The sequence below is a fragment of the Haliotis rufescens genome, unplaced genomic scaffold, assembly GCF_023055435.1.
Source record: "Haliotis rufescens isolate VD_foot unplaced genomic scaffold, xgHalRufe1.0.p SCAF_15, whole genome shotgun sequence".
NCBI lineage: Eukaryota > Metazoa > Mollusca > Gastropoda > Lepetellida > Haliotidae > Haliotis > Haliotis rufescens.
Genome location: NW_025963835.1, coordinates 1262984 through 1283931, shown reverse-complemented (window position 1 = coordinate 1283931; position 20948 = coordinate 1262984). Strand labels below are relative to the sequence as shown.

Here is a 20948-nt window from a genome sequence, read left to right as displayed (position 1 = left end):
TGGTCGATACTCGATTATTTACAGACCGCCGTCATATAGCTGGAATATTGCTGAGTGCGGCGTAAAACAACAAACCAAACCAAATCCTTTTGCAGGGGTATCGTGAGCCTTTAGGGTAGCTTTGCTGTTTGAGTTTCCTGCCTACCTCATACAGAAATGCCATGAACGTAAATTAAACAAGTCTAGATTTTCCACAGGTTCGTGTCCATATATAACTCGTGACAATTCTTACCCTTAGTTTCAGCACGTGTTTGGGGTGAGTTTCTCTGAGGTGAGCCAGTCCACTCTCTGTACCAAGTTTTGCAATTTAAGTGAAGGTGGGATCATGGCAAACTTTCACGTCCACAAACCAGCTTAGTTGTTATTACGCAATTGGATTAAGATATTATTGGACACACCCTCACGAAGCTTAACCGCATTAATGTGATCAATAGACAGCTGCATTGCCTACCCGCCCTTACCCATCCAAGCGTAACGACATTTGCTATAAAGATGGTCCTCTTCTGAAGACATATCCAGAAGCGTTGGACTGCAAGGTGACTCTTCAGAGCAGGTAAGCTTTCTCATTGAGATTGACATCAATGGTTCTGTGTGTAAGTTGCCTGTTATGCCACTTTTAACAGTATTTCTGTTATATCATGGCTCATAGTGTCAGCGATGCAGGGCGGGGACTTTTGAAACTTTGGTCATAAGCCCAGTGTGATTCCCTACATATATACAACATGTGAAGCCAAGTTCGGCATCCACTGAGGGGGAATTGTTGGACATTGCGAAAAGAGGCGTAAAACCATACTCATTCATTTAACACTTTTATTTAATCTTTTATTTTTGCATGGTTTTGGTTTTATATGCATATGTCAGTCAGTTGGAAATGTAAATATGTTTCTTAATGAATTTCGGAATCGGTCTATAAATATGTTCTACCAAGAATGGCACTCCACTTTAGAGGATAGTTCACGTTATGAATATTACAAAACTTTCAAGACTTTACTTCAACCAGAAATATATTTATCAGTACTCACTACGGAAAACTTAAGAAAACAGATAATTAAATATCGACTTGGTTTGCTAGAACTATTTGTAAATGAAGGAAGAAAACTGTCCATTGAAAAAATGAAAAGAATTTGTCCATTGTGTTATCTAGAGATAGAAAATGAAATTCATTTTGTGTTTGTCTGTCCATTTTACAATTATCTCCGAAAGAAATATATAAAAGATTGTTTAATAGCAATGTCACCGATAAACGCCTTTGTAGTTATGCTGACGACAAAGAACGAATCAAATATATTAAATCTTTCTCTTTATATTAAGCATGCATTAGCCAAAAGAAATGAATTAATCAAACAACGTGTATATCCCAATGTGTAACATATATGATTGTATCTACATGCGTAACTCTTTCTTGTATATGGACCGGTGGCCTTTAGTACATAAACTTCTTTGACTTGACTTGACTCGAGGAAGATCGAATCTTAAACTTTAGCCTGCTGAATTGTATTCACACTTCCTACACCCGGCCTACTGGGTTAATTTGAACATAAGGTGCTGTAAAGAGAGTGGATGCTCGAGTGTGGATTTGAGTCTTCATCAAACATGGGACAACTGAACCAATATGTATCACATACCATACATACGTGGTAGAAAGTTTCACATTATTATAAAATATTTATCCTGATATTTTTAAACCTACACGGGTTGAAGCCAAACCGACAATACAATTTGTAAAAAAAAATTCAACTTACCTGAATTACGTGATTGAAAGTGGAAGGCGTTTCATACCAGTTATATGTCTAAATCGTTATTGACAGACAACAATGCGAGGGTGAATAATGAATAATTTATTGAAAATAATAGACACAAACGTTAGTTCCGTCATGTCAAGTGCTGAAATGAGAATATTAGGTATATTCTATTTGTTTGTTTGTTTCTTGTTTAACGCCGCACTCTTAAGTTTATTCTAACTCGTCGGTTCATGTGAGGTGAGGTGAAGTGAAATTGGGTTTAACGTCGCGTCCAAGATTATTGTACTTATATAGCGACGTGCATGTACATGTGTGTGTTTGTGTGGCTGCTTGTACTAGTCCGGACTGATGCCGATTTATAGTGCTAGCTCACTGAGATACCATGCCGCAGTTTAACATGAATACCCTACTCAGACACAGTATTACTGACTCCGAGCCGACCAGTCCTTGTTTTAGCCCCTTAATGCCGAGCGCCAGACAGGGTAACAACAAGTCTTTTGGTATGACGCGGCCGGGGATCGAACCCCGGACCTTCCGCTCTCCGGGCGGACGCTCTACCACGGTGGCGGACTTGTCGGTTCATGAGAAATGCAAAATACAATAGTTGCACTGTACACTCGAACAATAACAATAAAATTATCAACAGTAAACCTTAACAGTAACATAATGGATAGGACTTAAACACGATATATCGGCTTTTGATCATGACAGTCAAGGTGGGAAGTATTTCTTTAATTTACCAATACATGGTCTCGTTCAAAACATGGAAGAGGGCACATGTAAGGTGGCCTGATGCCTTCTCGCGGTTCTGTTTGAACCAACTACACAACCATTGCAAGGCATCGTACGTTTTGGGACTTATTCCTGGGTCTTGTCAGAGTAATGGCGGAGCTGGGAGTCCAGGTTGGCTGCAGGATGTCCAAGTCTTACTCTGCCGAGTCACTCATATCCCTCCGTGACTTTGACCCTCTTACCTTGGTTTGCCGAGATAACCAGCGCATTATTGACACAAAGTTTCGAGAGGTACAACAATTCTTTTCACCACCACTTAAAATACCTGTGGAGCACCATGTGCTACTGCAACTGCTTGTCTGCCCTGTCCACGTCTGCCATGTGCTGATTGTACAAACTGACCGCTTTTGGCTCTGTGATGGAAAGGCTTTTGTCGCATATATTTTCCTCCCTGAAGCAGTTTGGCGAAGACCTAGAGATCTTTCTCTTTTAAAAACACCAAGAAGCACTGTGAATAACTGATCTCAAGATTTACTCGTCTTTTATCACCTTCTATCACCAGCCTTGGGTAGGGCATCCTTGACAGGCTGCAGTCAGCAGGCTCTCGGTGTTCCACCAGTCTGGTTGTCAGATAATACCTGGGAAAGATGTCCACGTACACATGATGAACCTTCCGATACAGTTGTTGGCACAACAATGACTTGCCAGTTCCACTTGTACCCAGTCGTGCCAATTCCAGTGACTTGGTCGCCCCCTTATGTGGTTTATTTGGCATATATTGTAGGAACCCTGTTCGTCCTTTGTATGGAATCATACTCTCGTCAACAGATACGTCCCTGTTTGGGTACAGTGCCTCTTCCCATCCTGAAAAAAGATTTGTCATTGGGGTCTTATTTGTATAATTTACAATGCCTTGAGGGAAGTCTTAGGCCTTGTCATTTTAATGAAAAAAACGCATTCGTATCTAAATCAACCCGTCCCCGGACATGATAGCTTTGAACCAGTCATGGTAGTGGGTCACTTGACCAGTAGGATTCATAAGATGACTTCTTTTACTAACCCATCACAAACAAGATAGAAATGAAAGCCAGTGTCTTAATTGAGCCGCATACCTGTTCAGGGAAAGTAAATCAAACACTTAATATAATGCTGAAAAAAAATCAGAAGGCACCATTCTCACTCAAATTTTCACAAAAGTATCTACGCCTAGATTAGTCGACAAAATTCTGTAGCCATGGTGTTTCGCTCACCCCCCTCGTTATCCGAATTTCTGAAAATATCCCGAAAATCTTCGCTCTTCGTTCTGTTGCGTACAGATGGATTTCAAAATAATACAGCAAAATTAACATTTTGATAAACCGTGACTTCGCGGATCAATCAATAACTAACAAGTGCAGATGTTCATAATAGATAATTAAGCCGTTTCCTTTTAATTTGGTAGCAAAAAAATTCTGGAACATCCTCAAAGCCACCTATTTTACCTAAAGGCTTGTTTGTCCACTTCCAGAAGTCGCCGAAAACATTGCAAATATTTGGATAAAGAACATCCTACTTTATCATTGCATCTTTTTGTCATAATTCTATAACGTACAGGTTTTGTGTTTTATCAGGTATTTTCGTTTATCAGCTTAGAGATATCACTGTAGATTTTTTAAGCAGTAATAAGTCAATGAATGCATTAACACTGTTTCTTATATTGTATAGGGCAGGTCTAGTTTAAAAGAGCATCATAAAGAATATGTCAACAATATGTGATTCAGTAATACTTCAATGAAAAGGAACAAGCACAGATTTCATATCTGTCACAAGTGGCGACTGTAGGGTCGGGTCCTCAGACTCGGTGTCTTGGTTGATTGCTTCCAAAATAATGAGGGCGGTCGGGTAGCCTTGTGGTTAAAGCGTTCACCTGTCATGCCGAAGACCCGGGTTCGATTCCCGACATTGGTACATTGTGTCAAGCCCATTTCTGGTGTCCCCCGCCGTGATATTGCTGGAGTATTGCTATGAGCGGCGTATAATCATACTCACTCACTCCAAAATAATGATACAGATCACTGAATTGTCTTGTTTAGATTCGATCTTTTTAAGACTGCCATATAGCATAACTAATGCTGGTTGCAGCTTTGAACAGCAAACAAACACACCATAATCGAGACTGGAACAGACAGTTCAGCGATTGACATCATGAGCATCGATCTACGCAATTGGGAAACTATGACATGCATCAACCAAGTCAGCGAGCCTGACCATCCGATCCGGCCATAACATACAGACAAAAAACGTTGATGCAGAGCATCAAAAGTTCCCCACGATATGTTATGCCTGAGAAATGCATACTTATGATGCTACTGGGGCAAGGTATAAAACTATAATGCTTGGCAAATGAAACGGGAGAAAATGTAGCTTGAATATACTACACGGAGCTTCTGCAAGGCATGCATGGAAGTGAGAGGCATGTTATGAACTTGGTTATATTTACAACAAATGAGACAAGGCTGGTATGCCAAAAGGCAATATTTATTACGACTCTTTCTCAATACAGCTGCTCGTTTTGCATCGTGCCAACAAAAAAGGTAGATGCACATACTCAAAATATGTATAATCACATAATATGATTTGCTTTTGCTCTTGTCAGAATGAGGCATTTGGTAAAAATAGAGTAAATGAAGGTGCTAATAATGACTCCATATGCCAAAATAAGTCGTACAAAATGGGAGATGTGTGGGCACAAAAATACACATCCCACCACTGATATATTGTGAAAATAGGCTACCTGTCGTGATGTCGACGTCATACGTGAAAGTGGTGGTACATATTGGTGCAATGTTTTTCTTTGGGGTGCGGGGAGTACACAACACCTATTCATTTTATGATGTAGTTTACCAAAAGACGTTAAATGATGGTACTTGTTGTTGCCCTGTCTGGCGCTCAGCATTAAGGGGCTAAAACAAGGACTGGTCGGCTCGGAGTCAGTATACTGTGTCTGAGTGGGGTATTCATGTTAAACTGCAGTATGTGAGCTAGCACTATAAATCGGCATCAGTCCGGACTAGTACAGGCAGCCACACAAACACACACACGTACATGCACGTTGCTGTATAAGTACAATAATCTTGGACGCGACGTTAAACCCAATTTCACCTCACCTCACCTATGATGTAGTTTACAGTTTCAATAGTTGGATTATCTATGAAATATCTTTTCACCCTGTAAACTTTAATGCTGCAGTATAGGTACATGCATCTGTTACTGTTGAATACTATTTAAAACGCCGTGGCAATAATCTGAAACTTTTGATAATCTGATGGTTGGTTTGTTGTTTAACGCCGCACTCAGCAATATTCCACCTACGTGACGGCGGTCTGTAAATAATCGAGTTTGACAGTCAGTCCAGCGATTGACCACATGAACATCTATCCACGCAATTGCGATCAATGACATGCATCAACCAGGTCAGCGAGCCTGACCACCAGATCCTGTTAGTCGCCTCTTACAAAAGACATAGTCACCTGCTACGGCAAGCATGGGTTGCTGAAGGCCTACAATAATATTACAGACTATGGCCCAGGAGTATTTGTCCAAAAAAGAACATGGATGATGATGATTTTGCTACCAAATTGACATCAACCAAGTCAGCGAGCCTGACCACCCGATCCCTTTAGTCGCCTCTTACGACACGCACAGTCGCCTTTTACGGCAAGCATGGGTTGCTGTTATGTTCATGTTATTGTATTATCACTCGACATCTGTAAAATTACCTAACAATAGGATGATATTGATTGGCAAGGATACAACTGATGCACTGTTGATTACCATACAAGAGAGCAAGGACAGTCTATGAACCTGTGAACTTTTTGGTATTTTCGGAATTGGGGAAAAAGCTGTAAGCCTTTTAGGTGTTATGAAACGGATATTTGTGCCTGTATATAAGAGATATATTGAAAACATGTCATAAATGTAATCGAGGATAATTTCTTTTTATTTTTCAGAGATGTCCTCTTCAACTCTCCTGTTAGTCTTTGCGTTATTTCTAATTTGCTGCGTGCATCAGACAGAAGCACAACGTAAGCTACGCCTCACTACAGTACGCTTCGCTACACTACTCCACACTACACTACGCACCACGCTACGCCACGCCACGCCACGCCACGCCACGCCACACTACACCACACGGAAAATCCCATTTCGTGACACGGCTTACACGCCCCGCAGTCCCTTTTGTGAGGTTGCCTGTCTCATGACTGCAAGCTTGACATGTCGACTACGTGCTGGAGGCCCGTGAAGATCCGGGGTAGATTAAGTCTTCAGCAACCCATGCTTGCAGGAAAAGGTTACTATGCTTGTCGTAAGAGGCGACTAACGGGATTGGGTCGTCAGGCTCGCTGACTTGGTTGATGCATGTCATCGATCCCAATTGCATGGATCAATACTGCAGGCTTGACATATTGACATGTAGACATGTTCTAACGGATTCGGTACAACGATCGAATCCAGGATGTCATGTCCCCTTGCTCGACAGGTAAATTTGTTCCTTAGCAGAACGTCATCACAACTATCCCTGGGCCACCATGTGTCGAGATAACAACATGCTGGAGGCCCGTTAAGATCCGGGGTAGAATAGGTCTTCAGCAACCCATGCTTGCAGGAAAAAGTTACTATGCCAGATTGAGGCACCTAATCAAAAAAGTACTAGAATCTGTACTTTACTAAGAAAGTGTTATCCCAAATATAACATGTGTTACATTTGAACACTTTCTAAATGGCATTGTGTATTCATAGCTTCCGGCCATGGGAGCCGTGCCAATTTACACTTGTCAGAGGGGTACACAAAGTATGTGATCTAGACTACCATTGTCGGACTTTCATTTTGTGGAAGCCTCGGTGGCTGAGTGGGTTAGATTGCTGACTTTGTGTGCTGGCGATTAGGTGCCTCACTCTGGCAAGTGTGGGTTCGAATCCCGGACGGGACTCAACTCAAAAAAGTACTAGAATCTGTACTTTACTAAGAAAGTGTTATCCCAAATATAACATGTGTTACATTTGAACACTTTCTAAATGGCATTGTGTATTCATAGCTTTCGGCCATGGGAGCCGTGCCAATTTACACTTGTCAGAGGGGTACACAAAGTATGTGATCTAGACTACCAGTTGTCGGACTTTCATTTTGTGGAAGCCTCGGTGGCTGAGTGGGTTAGATTGCTGACTTTGTGTGCTGGCGATTAGGTGCCTCACTCTGGCAAGTGTGGGTTCGAATCCCGGACGGGACTCAACTCAAAAAAGTACTAGAATCTGTACTTTACTAAGAAAGTGTTATCCCAAATATAACATGTGTTACATTTGAACACTTTCTAAATGGCATTGTGTATTTATATCGAAGATATAGCATAATCTATTGTCAGGATAACTTAGTCTATATAAGGACATAAGTTCCTCTCTTTTCCGTTTAAATACGTGTAGTCTCTCCACTGTGTAATTACTGGTATACCTTCTAAAACAAGTAAGCGAAAATGACAGATGATTACAGAAATTCAAAGAGCAATATTCCAGCTACATGGCGGCGGGACCCGTGAAGATTCCGGGATAGAATAGGTCTTCATGTATCGACCAAGTCAGCGAGCCTGACCACCCGATCCCGTTGGTCGCCTTTTACGACAAACAGAGTCACCTTTTACGCCAGGCATGGGTTGCTGAAGACCTATTCTACCCCGGATTCTTCACGGGTATCACTGGAATGTCAAAATGAGTAATGACCCTAGGCCCCGGAGGAATTGCATGGTCAATGTGCAATGTTTCGGGTGTGTTGGGGCGTTTCGGTTTTGGTTTGGTAGCTGTCATTTTTCAAACCTGACCTTTCTTCTGCCGACCGATCATAACATTTTATTTATGATTGGTGTGTATAATGATCAAACATAGTTGTGTTCAATGTTGCCTTATTGATCATGACTCATTGCTTACATGACGCAATCAAACATTGAATCAATTGGGGTCAGACAATCAAATCAAATTATTTCATAAGTTTGGATCCTGGACATCCTGTATGTCCTACGTCAGTTCAGTGCATATCATTATTTTTCTCCTCCCTGTCATAGGGTCACTGGAGGATCTTCAATCATTGGCAGGATGCTATACACAACCCTGTCAAACTAAAAAGATAACAATCTTTAAGCCGTTGTGGTACGACGTTGTAGTGCGTTGCCTTTTATTGTGCCCTCTGCATATTTCGCCTTCGTCAGGTCGTCAGCTGTCTGAGCTTCAAGCTCTCTATGATCAGTTATCAATGGTAAAACCCGAGTGTTTCAGTACATTCGTGACCAACTCGTGTTATTCCGGGACAAGCCGAATAGCGGCTCGAGCCCCTATCATGGCCATTTTTGCGACCGGGTTTCGTCTTAGCGCAAACGGGCATACCTAAAACAATTGTAAACTCGTTGCGTAATGTTTCACATTTATTCTCCCATATATTATATATATTTCAGATGCAATTTAAAGCACATCGGGACACGTGGGGAATTACACAGTATGATTGAACACATTTAACTGTTTCTTGGGTATATTTTTTTATGTAAGACGTATGTAAAATCAAAATTTATTACGAGTCTTCCTGCAAGTTACGGAAAGGGGCGAGTGGTGACGAATTGGGGACGAGTCTTCTTGCAGGTTACGGAAAGGAGCGAGTGGTGACGAATGGTTTCAGTAATTATGCTGGACATAATCAGTTTGTACTGTCGTTTAAAATGAAATGATGACTGTATACCAAAGTCCTCTGCAAATCAACATACACGTAAACCCTGGTTTAGTACCGATTGTAAACAAACTAGGAAAAATATCTGTGCTACCACTATAATGAATTTAATATTTTAATTGCAAAAGCTCGTCGTACATTTAAACAAATATAAACGACAATCTTGGGGAACCTATGTTTCTAAAATAAATTCGCGAACACCAATATCCAAGGTTTGGAATGTGGCCCAAAGGATAAACGGTTTCAAACCTATTGTTCAGAGAGTGACACACTACTAACCGATAAATGTGATACAGCAAATAAACTAGGAGATACTAAAGTAAAACATTTATCCTCATCAAATTATGTGCCGACATTTAAGAACTTAAAAGGACAAGATGGACGGAAAATAAATTGTATTGCTGATAATGGTCAGGATTACAATGAAATCTTTTCGTTTCATGAGTTAAATATCACATTCAGACAAGCTCATGACACCGATACAGGTGCTTATAATATCCATTACCTAAACAGTTACCTGATTCCTGTTTAGAGACACCTTTTTATGTTGATTGTGATCTTACAAAAAGTAGAAGTACCATTAACCATTTTAACACTTTTTAAACAGATAGGCCCCTCCAGGTATGTGTAGGGGGGACCTTGTCTGATTTTTACAAACAAGATCAGGGTGTCCCACAAGGTAGCATACCCGTAAAGAACCAGGCTAGAATAGGTCTTCAGCAATCGTAAGAGGCAACTAGCGGGATCGGGTGGTCAGGCTTTGTTCATCCATGTCATCGAGTCCAAATTGCGTAGATCGATGATCATGATGTTTATTACTGGATTGTCTGGTCCAGACTCGATTAAGGTGTGTTTGTTTGCTATTTTTTACAGACCGCCGTCGTAGCTGGAAAATAGCTGCGTGTGGTGTTAAATAACAAACAGCAAACAAAACCACGTGTATGTTCAAACATGCTCAGATCCAAATTGTGTGCCGTGCTGCACGTGCAAATTGTGAATCACAACCTTAAAGTCGAGATGTCTTCATGAAAAAGTTTTTAAAGATGCATTATTTAATTTCACAATACATTTATCTTTATTGATCTTTACATAAAGAACAGTTATTTTTTTCAAGTGTGGATTGGAGCTTAAGATAGTTGCTTGAATTGATATTATTCATTTATTTTAAGGTTACTTTAAAGATTAACCTTTCTAAATGATCAATCAACATAGTATTTGAAGGTTTTATTTTCTCTGCGTCCGATCTTTTTCTGAAATGAAAAAGTTGTCTGCGATTGAAAATGAGAATGTTGTATCTTTTTCACAACGTTTTACACACGACCTGAATATGTTTTTATTCATTCAAAAATTAAAAAGAAATGTGTGAGACAGTACTGAATCTTTATGTTATCCCTGCAGGTGGCACAGTATGCGTCGTCCTATCAACAGGCAACACTAACGAAGACGCGGGTCCAATCGTGTTCAATCTCGAACGAAAACTAGGCACAGAGGGAAATTGTACTGTCAATTACGAACTCATCGACGAAACAATACAACCTAATGACATAGTGGCAGCAAGAGAGGGAAATGTCACTTTTCTGAATGGACAGACAATGGCGACTGTCGAAGTTCAAATAAATGACGACGATGTAAAGACTTAAGGGCTTATATTCTTAATAAATAAAAGCGGCAAAATACAAAACCTTATTCATAAATCTCGACTTAAAGCAGATGTACGATTCCGACGAAAATTCCACATGCTTTTTCCCCGCCATTTTTTGTTCAAATGTGATGAATTTGGCATATGTGTAGTTACAAATAGAAGTGACATACAGCTTATACATTCTGTTGCTAGATAGTATAAATATTGAAATCCTTTTGACCCAGTGTTATGATGAAATATATTGTCCAAATCATAATAATATATTTTCAGTCCACCTTCATATAACAAAAGTGCAAGCAAATCTCGTAAATTTATCAAAACATCTCACTTGCGAATCTGCCGCGTCATATATATGTTCGTCTTTTTTCTATTTGCAGGAACCGGAAGACGCCGAACAGTTCCGTATCATTCTTAGTGGTGATTCCATTGGTGCCGTAACTAGTACTTCTGCAATCATCGCGGATAATGATTTTTGTAAGTGTGCTATTTACCTTGATACTCTACAAACCTGACTCCAGAACCGTTAGTAGTATCACCATATGGTACACCTGTGTATACAAAAAGATACCCTGGGTACATTTTTGTTGTACTTGTGCCGACAATAGCCCCAACTGCCTGCGAGAATAACCGAGTCCGGCCCACATAAGCCAGTGATTGATATTATGAGCAACACCGCCGGGATACAGCGGCGGAAAATCAACGAAGTCACCGAACCTGAGAACTAGATCTATTATCATAGTCGTCATAGGTTGCTAGAACTAATTCTAAACCAGAATCCCACGATGAAAAATACATGTAAGATCACATATTGTTGAATTGTTTCCCAGAATCTGTTAATCCATTAACAATTTCACTTTTTGATGAAATTCGTGTCAGGAAAATAGCATGTTTTATCTAGGCACATGGTTGATTGTTAGATGTCACAAAGTATGCACGGACATACTGACAACTAGCAAACCAAAACGTTCAGCTACAAAATGTAGTGTATAATATTCATTTCGACTCCTTCATTTCATATCCTAACGGGGCCACGGGTGGCCCAGTCGTCTAAGGCGCCGCGATTCGCTGTGCAGAGTTGCGTCCCTTGGGCACACCAGAAACCTATGATTGTGGGTTCGACTTCCGCTTCGCCCCGATTATGTTTCTAGGTTTGTCAGCACCATACCCGTGCTCGTGGGTTTCACCGAAGTGGTAAACGTCTGAGACCTGCATCATTTCGGGCTTTCCTCCCACATTAAGCTGACACGCCGTGATATGACTGGAATACTGTTAAAAGCGGCGTTAAAGTCAGCTCACTCACTCATATTCTCACTTTACGAACATCAGAAAAAAGCAAATACTGAAATTGACCAATCGTAGTCAAAACAATTTCCATAAAGAATTCTCTTCTTAAAGAAGAATCAGTTGCACGAATGCGACTGAATCATAAGCACGTGATTGTGAATCATTGTCAAATAGTGATGACGACAGGTGTTTTTGCAAAACATTGAGCGTATCCTAACTCACCAGTGGCCACACATATACGAAGGGGGCGGTCGGGTAGCCTGGTGTTTAAAGCGTTCGCTCGTCACGCCGAAGACCCGGGTTCGATTCCCGACATGGGTACAATGTGTGAAGCCCATTTCTGGTGTCCCCCGCCGCGATATTGCTTGAATATTGCTAAAAGCGGCGTAAAACCATACTCACTCACTCACTCACTCACTCACTCACTCACTCACATATACGAAGTCGCAGGCACACTCGCTTATCCATGCTTGACAACTGACTTTGTATTTAGGAGCCGAGTTCAGTGTGTGCCCATTTTGATCTTTAGGTCGTTTTTTGTGGGGAAAAATACTAACCGTGTTCGTCCCTCATCGCGTTTGTTTTCAATAAAATAGTCCACCTGTCTCCTCACTGTTGAGAAACATATGCCCCAAAACAAATTTGTTTCCATTATTATTCCCCCCAAATATTTGTTCAATGGATTTGATGGATGTCTATCTTCCCGAGGCCAGTCATTTAACTGACTGTAAAAGTTCAGTTTCCACTCTTGTCGAACTAGACTGGAATTATATTTTATTCTAACTATTCTATTCAGAGTACAATAAAGACTCGCGTAAGTAAATCGACATCCGGTTCAAAAATATCATGGCGACTGCCAAGCAGAATTGGGTCGATTGCAGTATATGCAAAAAGCGTGTTACGTCTTCTGGTCGCCGACAGCTATTTTCCAAACCCTTTCATATTTGTAATCGACTTGCTGTGTTGTGCTACTATCGTTAATTATTTTGCTAAGTGTTACGTATGTGACGGAATGTAAAACTTTTCTTCGATTAACTTGTTCAGAACGTGTAGAGTGGGCGCCACCGTTTTGTGATCAAATGTAAGTGATATGAGAGGTGGAATCGAATTTGTAAATAGGAGGGACATAGAAGGTACATTACGCGTAATAGCAACTGGTGGTGATACAATCGAGCTACAAGTTCGGCAAGGGTGAAAAATGGGACTTTAACCTCCTTTCCCTCTGGAGATGGATTGATGACCTGAAACAAAATGTATTGTAGTTGCAAAATATATTTTTGAGCTTCTTTTTTTGAGAGAAATTAAAATTGTATGTCTTGAAGCAGTTACAAAAAACTACTTTATTCTTAAAAAACAACAACACGCGGCTTTAAAAATGAATAAAAACAAAAAAGTTAAAAAATATAGAATAATGTTTATTGTTATAAGCCGCAGTAGCAATATTCCAGGTATTTTCTTGGCAAGAATGGTAATGGTCGTTGAAATTATGAGCCGTTGCAATACAACTCCACACAACAACCAAGTCATCTGGCCTGACCACAAAATTATGTTTAAGAAAATCGACAAGTGTGATTTGTATTCTAGCAAGTGTTCCTACGATGGCAACCATAGTGTTTGTTGCTTAATGCAAAAATGAAGTTTGTAGGGTGAAATGAAGATGACTGATTGCTGGCTAACTCCTATCTCTTTGTTGCTTTTCAGATTCCCCTTGGGGTCAATGGGTCGGTGACTGCAGTGTGACGTGTGGTCCAGCGAACAAGACAGAAACGAGGAATAGGACTTGCATTGCAGTACGAGTCAGTCGATGTAAAGAGGCACTCACCGACAGCCGAATTGTGGATTGTAACCTTCCTGGATGCCCAAGTTAGTATCTTGATATACTTGGTTTGGATGGCTTGTTGTTTAACGCCGCACTCAGCAATATTCAAGCTATATGACGGCGGATATCATGAGCATCGACATGAATCAACCAAGTCAGCGAGCCTGACAACCCGATCCCGTTAGTCGCCTTTTACGACAAGCATAGTCGCCTTTTAGGGCAAGCATGAGTTGCTGAAGACCTATTCTACCCCGGATCTTCACGGCTCTCTTGATATACCATTGACCAAGGAGCCAATGCAAATTACAGCGAAACCCCTTCAGTTCGGACGGCATCATTCCCAGTTAACTTGTCCCGATTAACAATATTTATGATTAACAAATCCTTACTTTGTTATAACGCACCTTTCACACGAATTGAATTTAAACGGTTTCAACAGCGATTATCCGGATGCATGGTTTCCGGTCCAACAGGGTTCCGAGGTGTGGACCTTCACTGTACAAATGCTGTTTTTATTCGCACTATTTATATGATGCTTTTTCCTATTGAGATCTTTTATCAAGATTAGGCACGTGTGATGAATTTAACGTGGTTTTCATTTCGAATATGATATGTTTTATGGAAAGGGTTTTATCTCTTATTATATACTTGAAAATTACCTGAAACAAAAATATCACATTTTGGGGGCTGAAACGCTACATGATTATACTAAATGTCACTTCGCAATTGGAAGAAGTGTTTTATGATAATAATGGCGTCAGGGACATACTTCAAAAGAAACAAACGCTTGTGTGATTGTTATGAGTTTTGGCAATGAAGAACATTGCACGCTGTTGAAAAGATCTGCTGTTCAAGCCGTCAATGACAATTGCGGTGTTGCGTTATTTCTGTACAGGAACTATTTGAAAAGGAATTGTTGACAAATGACAACAAAGGGAGAGCACGCACGCACACACACACACACACACACACACACACACACACACACACACACACACACACGTGTATTGAGCCATTTTCAGTCACTGTTGACTGCACCGTCGAAAGAGGCGGCTAACGGGTCTTTAATCTTCCCATTAATAACGTTATATATCCAGTATGTATGATGGGAAAGGTTAAGTTGACCTTAGGACACAGAATCATACACTCTTGATTTCATATCTAGATGTCAGATGTCAAATTGACAAATTACCGTAAACTGAGGTTAAAACGAACTCAAAGGGATCACTTATTTCATTTCGTTATAGGGGCGGTCGGGTAGCCTAGTGGTTAAAGCGTTAGCTCGTCACGCCGAAGACCCGGGTTCGATTCCCGACGTGGGTACAATGAGTGAAGCCCATCTCTGGTGTCCCCCGCCGTGATATTGCTGGAATATTGCTAAAAGCGGCGTAAAACCATACTCACTCACTCACTCATTTCGTTATAACCGCAGTTCGTTATAAACATATATACAGCACATGTATAGCAAATGGCCGGGGCCAAAAATACGTTCGTTGTATCTGTCCGTTCGTTGTTCGCGTGTTCGTTAAACGTAGTTTACCGTATTAGTTTATATATCTATCAGTTTTTTACCCCCAGGGCGAATCCTATTGGCATAAATGTATTATTCTCTTCATAACAAACAAATGTATACAATGTATCTGTGTATTATAGGGTGGGTTAATAGCCGTTTGCATGTTATGGTCAAGGTACACTCAAAACTAGAATGTTGTTCCATTGTCTATGGTGGAGCCTGCAAAAGCAATTTAGAAAAATAAGACACAATACACCATCAGGGCCTAAGTTTTGTATGTGCAGGCCGATGAACCTTCACTCGAACTGCGCCGCATTAAACTTTCACTGCAATACATCACAAAATTGCACTCAATTAAATCGAATCCAGCATACAATTGTGTTTTCCGCCCTCAGTATGAAAACCTGTTTCGAAATCTATCAAACCTGGTTCCACTACTTGGAATCAGAATTCAACAACACATCACCGCAGCTAAAATTGATCTAAATATAATATCACCTTACCGTCTTCTGCCGTCCTCTTCCTGGCAGATGGTGAAGTCAGAGGTACATGTAGACCTCACTCCAACCCAACTCAAAAACTCCGAAACAAATCCTTTGGTTTATCAACAAGCGTACGACCAATTGCGAACTCAATATAATTCCCACAGGCCCACTTTTACAGACGGGTCCAAGGATTGTGGCAAAGTTGCAAGTGCCACCATCATTGGATCTAGAACTGTGTCCTCAAGAATACCAGATTCTAGATCAATTTTTACTGCTGAGGCCAAAGCTATCTTTACAGCTTTGACCTATATCAAACGTCAAAACCAATCTAAGAATTTCATCATCTTCTCCGATTCATTGTCATGGTTCAGGCACTTAAATGTGTCTCCTAAAATCACCTATAATCCTAGAAATTTTAGAACTTTTCAATGATCTTTCTACTGGCTAATGCGACATCGTCTTTTGCAGACTTGTCATACATGATACATGTCATCGATCCCAATTGCGTGGAATGATGCTCATGATAGTAATCATTGGATTGTATGGTTCAGACTCAATTATTTACAGACCGCCGTCATATAGCTGGAATATTGCTGAGTGCGGCGTTAAACAACAAACCAACCAACCAACTCAATCGCTTCAGCTGCTGGCAATGATACGGAATTTAGCCATCAATTAAGTGTAAAAAGTGTAAATTAACATATTGTTTTTGTATAAACGCAAACACCCTTTTCATAATCATGTGAAATCAACAATATTGTTTAAAAAAGCTAGGATAGAAAATGGATTGCAATCGTTACCAGCCCATCGCCAGAGTGAGTGAGTGAGTTAAAATTTAACGTCGTATCGGCATTATTTTAGCCATATAGCGACGATACGAGACGAGCGTTAATATATTTACAATTTAGTTATTTAAGTTTTATTTAAAAACAAGCTGTGAAACATATTTGAACATACTATATTTAGAAAATAATTATGAAACGTATTTAAGCATAACAATATCATGTAAACAGTTTTAAAACACAGGCTACAGGCCACCAGTGACCAAAGCTAGGTCACCTCGCTGGCGATCATGGGGATTTACGGTACCTCTGCTTCCTGCATGATACCCCAGCAGGATTTACGTCATCACTTTAGCTTCTGGTGGTTATGCTCAATACTAGCTTATATTAAAACAGTGCTCGTGGGTTTCACCGAAGTGGTAAACGTCTGAGACCTGCATCACTTCTGGCTTTCCTCACACATTAAGTTGACACGCCGCGATATGCCTGGAATACTGTTAAAAGCGGCGTTAAACCCAACTCACTCACTCACTCACTAATATTAAAAAATACTCAGCAATGAGTTGGCTTAAAAACACTGGATGATGATATTTACATCGATTATGATAGGATTACATGTACGTGTCACACAGGGGGACAATAATTTTACGATGCTTTAATCCCCCAGACAGAGACTTCAGTAATGTCAGTTGATAATAGCATCACACCAAATTTAAAAACAAGCATTTATTTATTCACATAGGCAGGCAGGGTAACAATAAGTACGTTTTTTGAACGTCTTTCGGTACGACCAGGCGGGATCGAACCCATAACCTGGAAGGTCGGACGCTCTACCACTAGACCACGGAGAAGGTTTTTATCCCCCCGGCACATAATGCGGGGGGATATAGCGATCACCCAGTGTGTCCGTCCGTCTGTCTGTCCGTAATCACTTCCTTTTCCGGGGCAGAACTCGAAAACCATTCAGCGTATTTGATCGAAACTTGTCGAATCAATCACTCACATACTGAAGTGGTGCCTTTTTATATTTTGGGATTTTTCGAATTTTTATTTTTTTATGGAAAGAAGTTGGCCATAGAATCCATTTGGGATGGGGTTCGTTTCCGGGGCAAAATTCGAAAACCATTCAGTATATTTGATCGAAACTTGAAAGATGTATCAGTCACATGCTGAAGTGGTGCCTTTTGCTATTTTGTGATTTTCAATTTTTTTATTTTTAAAAATCTTTATGGAAAGAAGTTGGACAAGGACACGATTGCTAGTTTCGCGGATAATTTTGCGCAACTTATTTTTGGTTTCTGGAGCGTAACTTGAAAAACGTTCTATATTTTATTGTTCAACAAAACTTGGCAGATATATCAAACATATCCTGGTGTGGTGCCTTTTGTTATTTGCGGATTTTTGGCATTTTTTTTTTTTCTTGATTTCCATGGAAACAATTTGGACTTCGTCTAAAAAAATAGGGGTAGGTGTCGTTTCCGGAGCACAACTTGAGAACTGTGAAAAACTTTGTTCATCCTAACCTGGTACATGTATTAACCAAGGGCTGAAGTGGTGTTTTGTTATTTAGGAATTTAAGAAGAAAAAAATATAATTCTTGTTTCCATGCCAACAAGTTTGACTTGGTTCATAGTTGTGTGTTTGCCCAGACCATGTCTCTAAAACTGATTGGTATTCTTTCATGACACTTTGCACACACAAAGACCAGTTTCCCTTTTGCTACTTAGGGGTGTTTAGAAAAAAATCTGTTTCCATGCAACAACTTTGATTTTGACTGTTCATATTGGTGTGTACCTGACATAGAAATACAATGTTCCGAATCCCTATTCAATGGTATTGTTTTGAGAGCACAATAACTACTCTTGTATACGGACAGACGGATTAGAGAGAAATACTCTCATCAAGTTGGACTTAATGTCACAGTCAGATGATTTGTGCTTTCGAATATGCCGTAGCAGGCGACTATGCTTGTCGTAAGAGGCGACTAACGGGATCGGAAGGTCATCTTTTGATGACTCTTGTTTTCTAACTGAAAATACAACGTACATTCAGTCTCACAAACCACGTTCATTGCAGCTGGATGGTCGCAATGGGGCAGCTGGACAAAGGTCGGGCGATGCAGAAGATGCAGACAGAGATTTCTGCGTCGACGCAGGTGTCTTGTGAGGAGATGCAGGGGTCCCAGACGACAAGGGATAACGAGAACGTGCGACACACCAGGGTGTCCCCGGAGTAAGCATATTCCTAAGTATCATATAGAGGGTCAAAAGTATTGTTTTTTGTTTCGGCAATATGCATACTATATGACGGCGATCTATAAATTGTAGACAATCCAGTGACCATCGATCAACGCATTTGGGAAACGTGATGACGTGCATCAAACCAAATCAGCGACCCTGCTCCCCGCCATCCCCCTAAAAGGAAAAATAAAATATTGGTCATCGGATGTCCCGACTAAACATATCTTGTGGCTCCTAAGATAACTTATTGTCCGGTTCCTTTTAGAGAAAATGTGGTTCTTCCTCCAACATAAAACATCCACGCCGTTTTTTGTTTGTTTGTTTAACGCCACACTCAACAATATTCCAGTTATGTTTGCAGTCTGAAAAAACAGAGATTGATATTATGAGCCACGATCTACGCCGTCTGGGTACGATGACACGCAATCAACCAAGTCACCGAGCCTGAACACCATCCATGGAGTTGCTACTTCCGACCGACATAGGTTGCAGGGAACCAATTCTAACTCGGATTCCCAACGGGACTTTATTAGGAATTCAGCACCATATCACGCACCTTAACAGGCGACAGACGGGTATCGGGTGGTCAGGCTCGCTGACTTGTTGATGCATGTCATCTTATCCCAAATGCGTAGATCGATGCTCATGATATCAATCACTGGATTGTCTGGTCCAGACTCGATTAATTATATACACTGCCGTCATATAGCTGGAATATTGCTGAGTGCCGTGGTAGACATAAAACACACAATATTCCAACACAGAATTATGTTTCTAGGTTTGTCAGCACCATGCCCGTGCTCGTGGGTTTCACCGAAGTGGTAAACGTCTTAGACCTGCATCACTTCGGGCTTTCCTCCCACACGAGTGAGTGAGTGTGAGTGAGTTTGGTTTTACGCGGCTTTTAGCAATATTTCAGCAATATCATGGCGGGGGACACCAGAAATGAGCTTCACGCATTGTACCCATGTCGGGATTCGAACCTGGGTCTTCGGCGTGACGAGCGAACGCTTTAACCGCAAGGCTACCCAACCGCCCCCCTCCCACACGAAGCTGACACGCCGCGATTTAACTGGAATACTGTTAAAAGCGGCGTTAAACACAATTCACTCACTCACTCCAACACGGAATCCCCAGATAAGTATATCGTCGGCACCTTATTCAAACAAGACTCTTAAACTTGTCGGTTCCAGGTTTCTAGACGCAACTACGAAACTACTCTGGCGCTATTTCCGCTGATGCGTTTCAAATAAAATTGCAACTTATTACGCGTCAAGTAGTTTTTATTCTTGAAAACGCCACCAGAGTGACATTGTGGTTGAGAAGTTGATGCATTCGGAAGCCATGCAGTTTGGCAATGTCCCAAAAAGCCTGTACAAATACGTTCAGTTTGCCACAAGAACATGGAATATCACTCTGACAAAAGCACAGGAAAATATTTTTAAAAACCATTTCTTCTAATTAACGGTTTAAAAAATATGTTTTCATTTCTAAAATGTTAACATCTGCTTTTAAACAGGAGCACCTTGGCCATGAAGTGATGTTGTACAGTTGGGGTTTTGTCGTTTTGATGGATTGTGAAGGGTGAAAAGAAACGTAGCTTAGCATCTACTTGTGCATACAAGTGAATTATAGCCTCGTTTATGTTTGTGTTTCGTGCTTGCTGTCACAGTGGAAATGAAACGGAAATGAAACGTAAAAGGAGGGCGCAGCCAAAAATCGGTGGGTGACTTGCTGCTGTTGTTGTTAAACGCCAAATTCGACCGCCTCCGTGGTCTAGTGGTAGAGCGTCCGCCCGGAGAGCGGAAGGTCCAGAGTTCGATCTTCGGCCGCATCATACCAATAGACGTTAACGGATGGTACTTCTTGGTACCCTATCTGGCGCTCGGCATAAAGGGGCTAAAACAAGGACTTGTCGGCTCGTGTCTGAATGGGTATTCATGTTAAACTGCGGCATGGTATCTCAG

The 20948-nt window shown here is 40.9% G+C and overlaps 1 protein-coding gene across 2 annotated transcripts; it reads left to right on the top strand.

The window, feature by feature from the left end:
* The first annotated feature begins 456 nt into the window (after nucleotides 1-456).
* LOC124114036 (adhesion G protein-coupled receptor B2-like) lies at nucleotides 457-20246 on the top strand. 2 transcript variants are annotated; one of them, XM_048396013.1, is made up of 7 exons: nucleotides 467-553; nucleotides 6464-6538; nucleotides 10615-10844; nucleotides 11236-11332; nucleotides 13844-14005; nucleotides 18818-18973; nucleotides 20175-20246. In XM_048396013.1, the coding sequence occupies exons 2-7, from the start codon at nucleotides 6466-6468 to the stop codon at nucleotides 20180-20182; spliced, it is 726 nt and encodes a 241-aa protein (XP_048251970.1). In that variant the 5' UTR covers nucleotides 467-553; nucleotides 6464-6465; the 3' UTR covers nucleotides 20183-20246. The 2 variants fall into 2 exon arrangements, with proteins under 2 accessions (XP_048251971.1, XP_048251970.1); XM_048396014.1 differs by lacking the exon at nucleotides 6464-6538 and having other exon boundaries at nucleotides 457-553.
* Nucleotides 20247-20948: the final 702 nt, after the last annotated feature.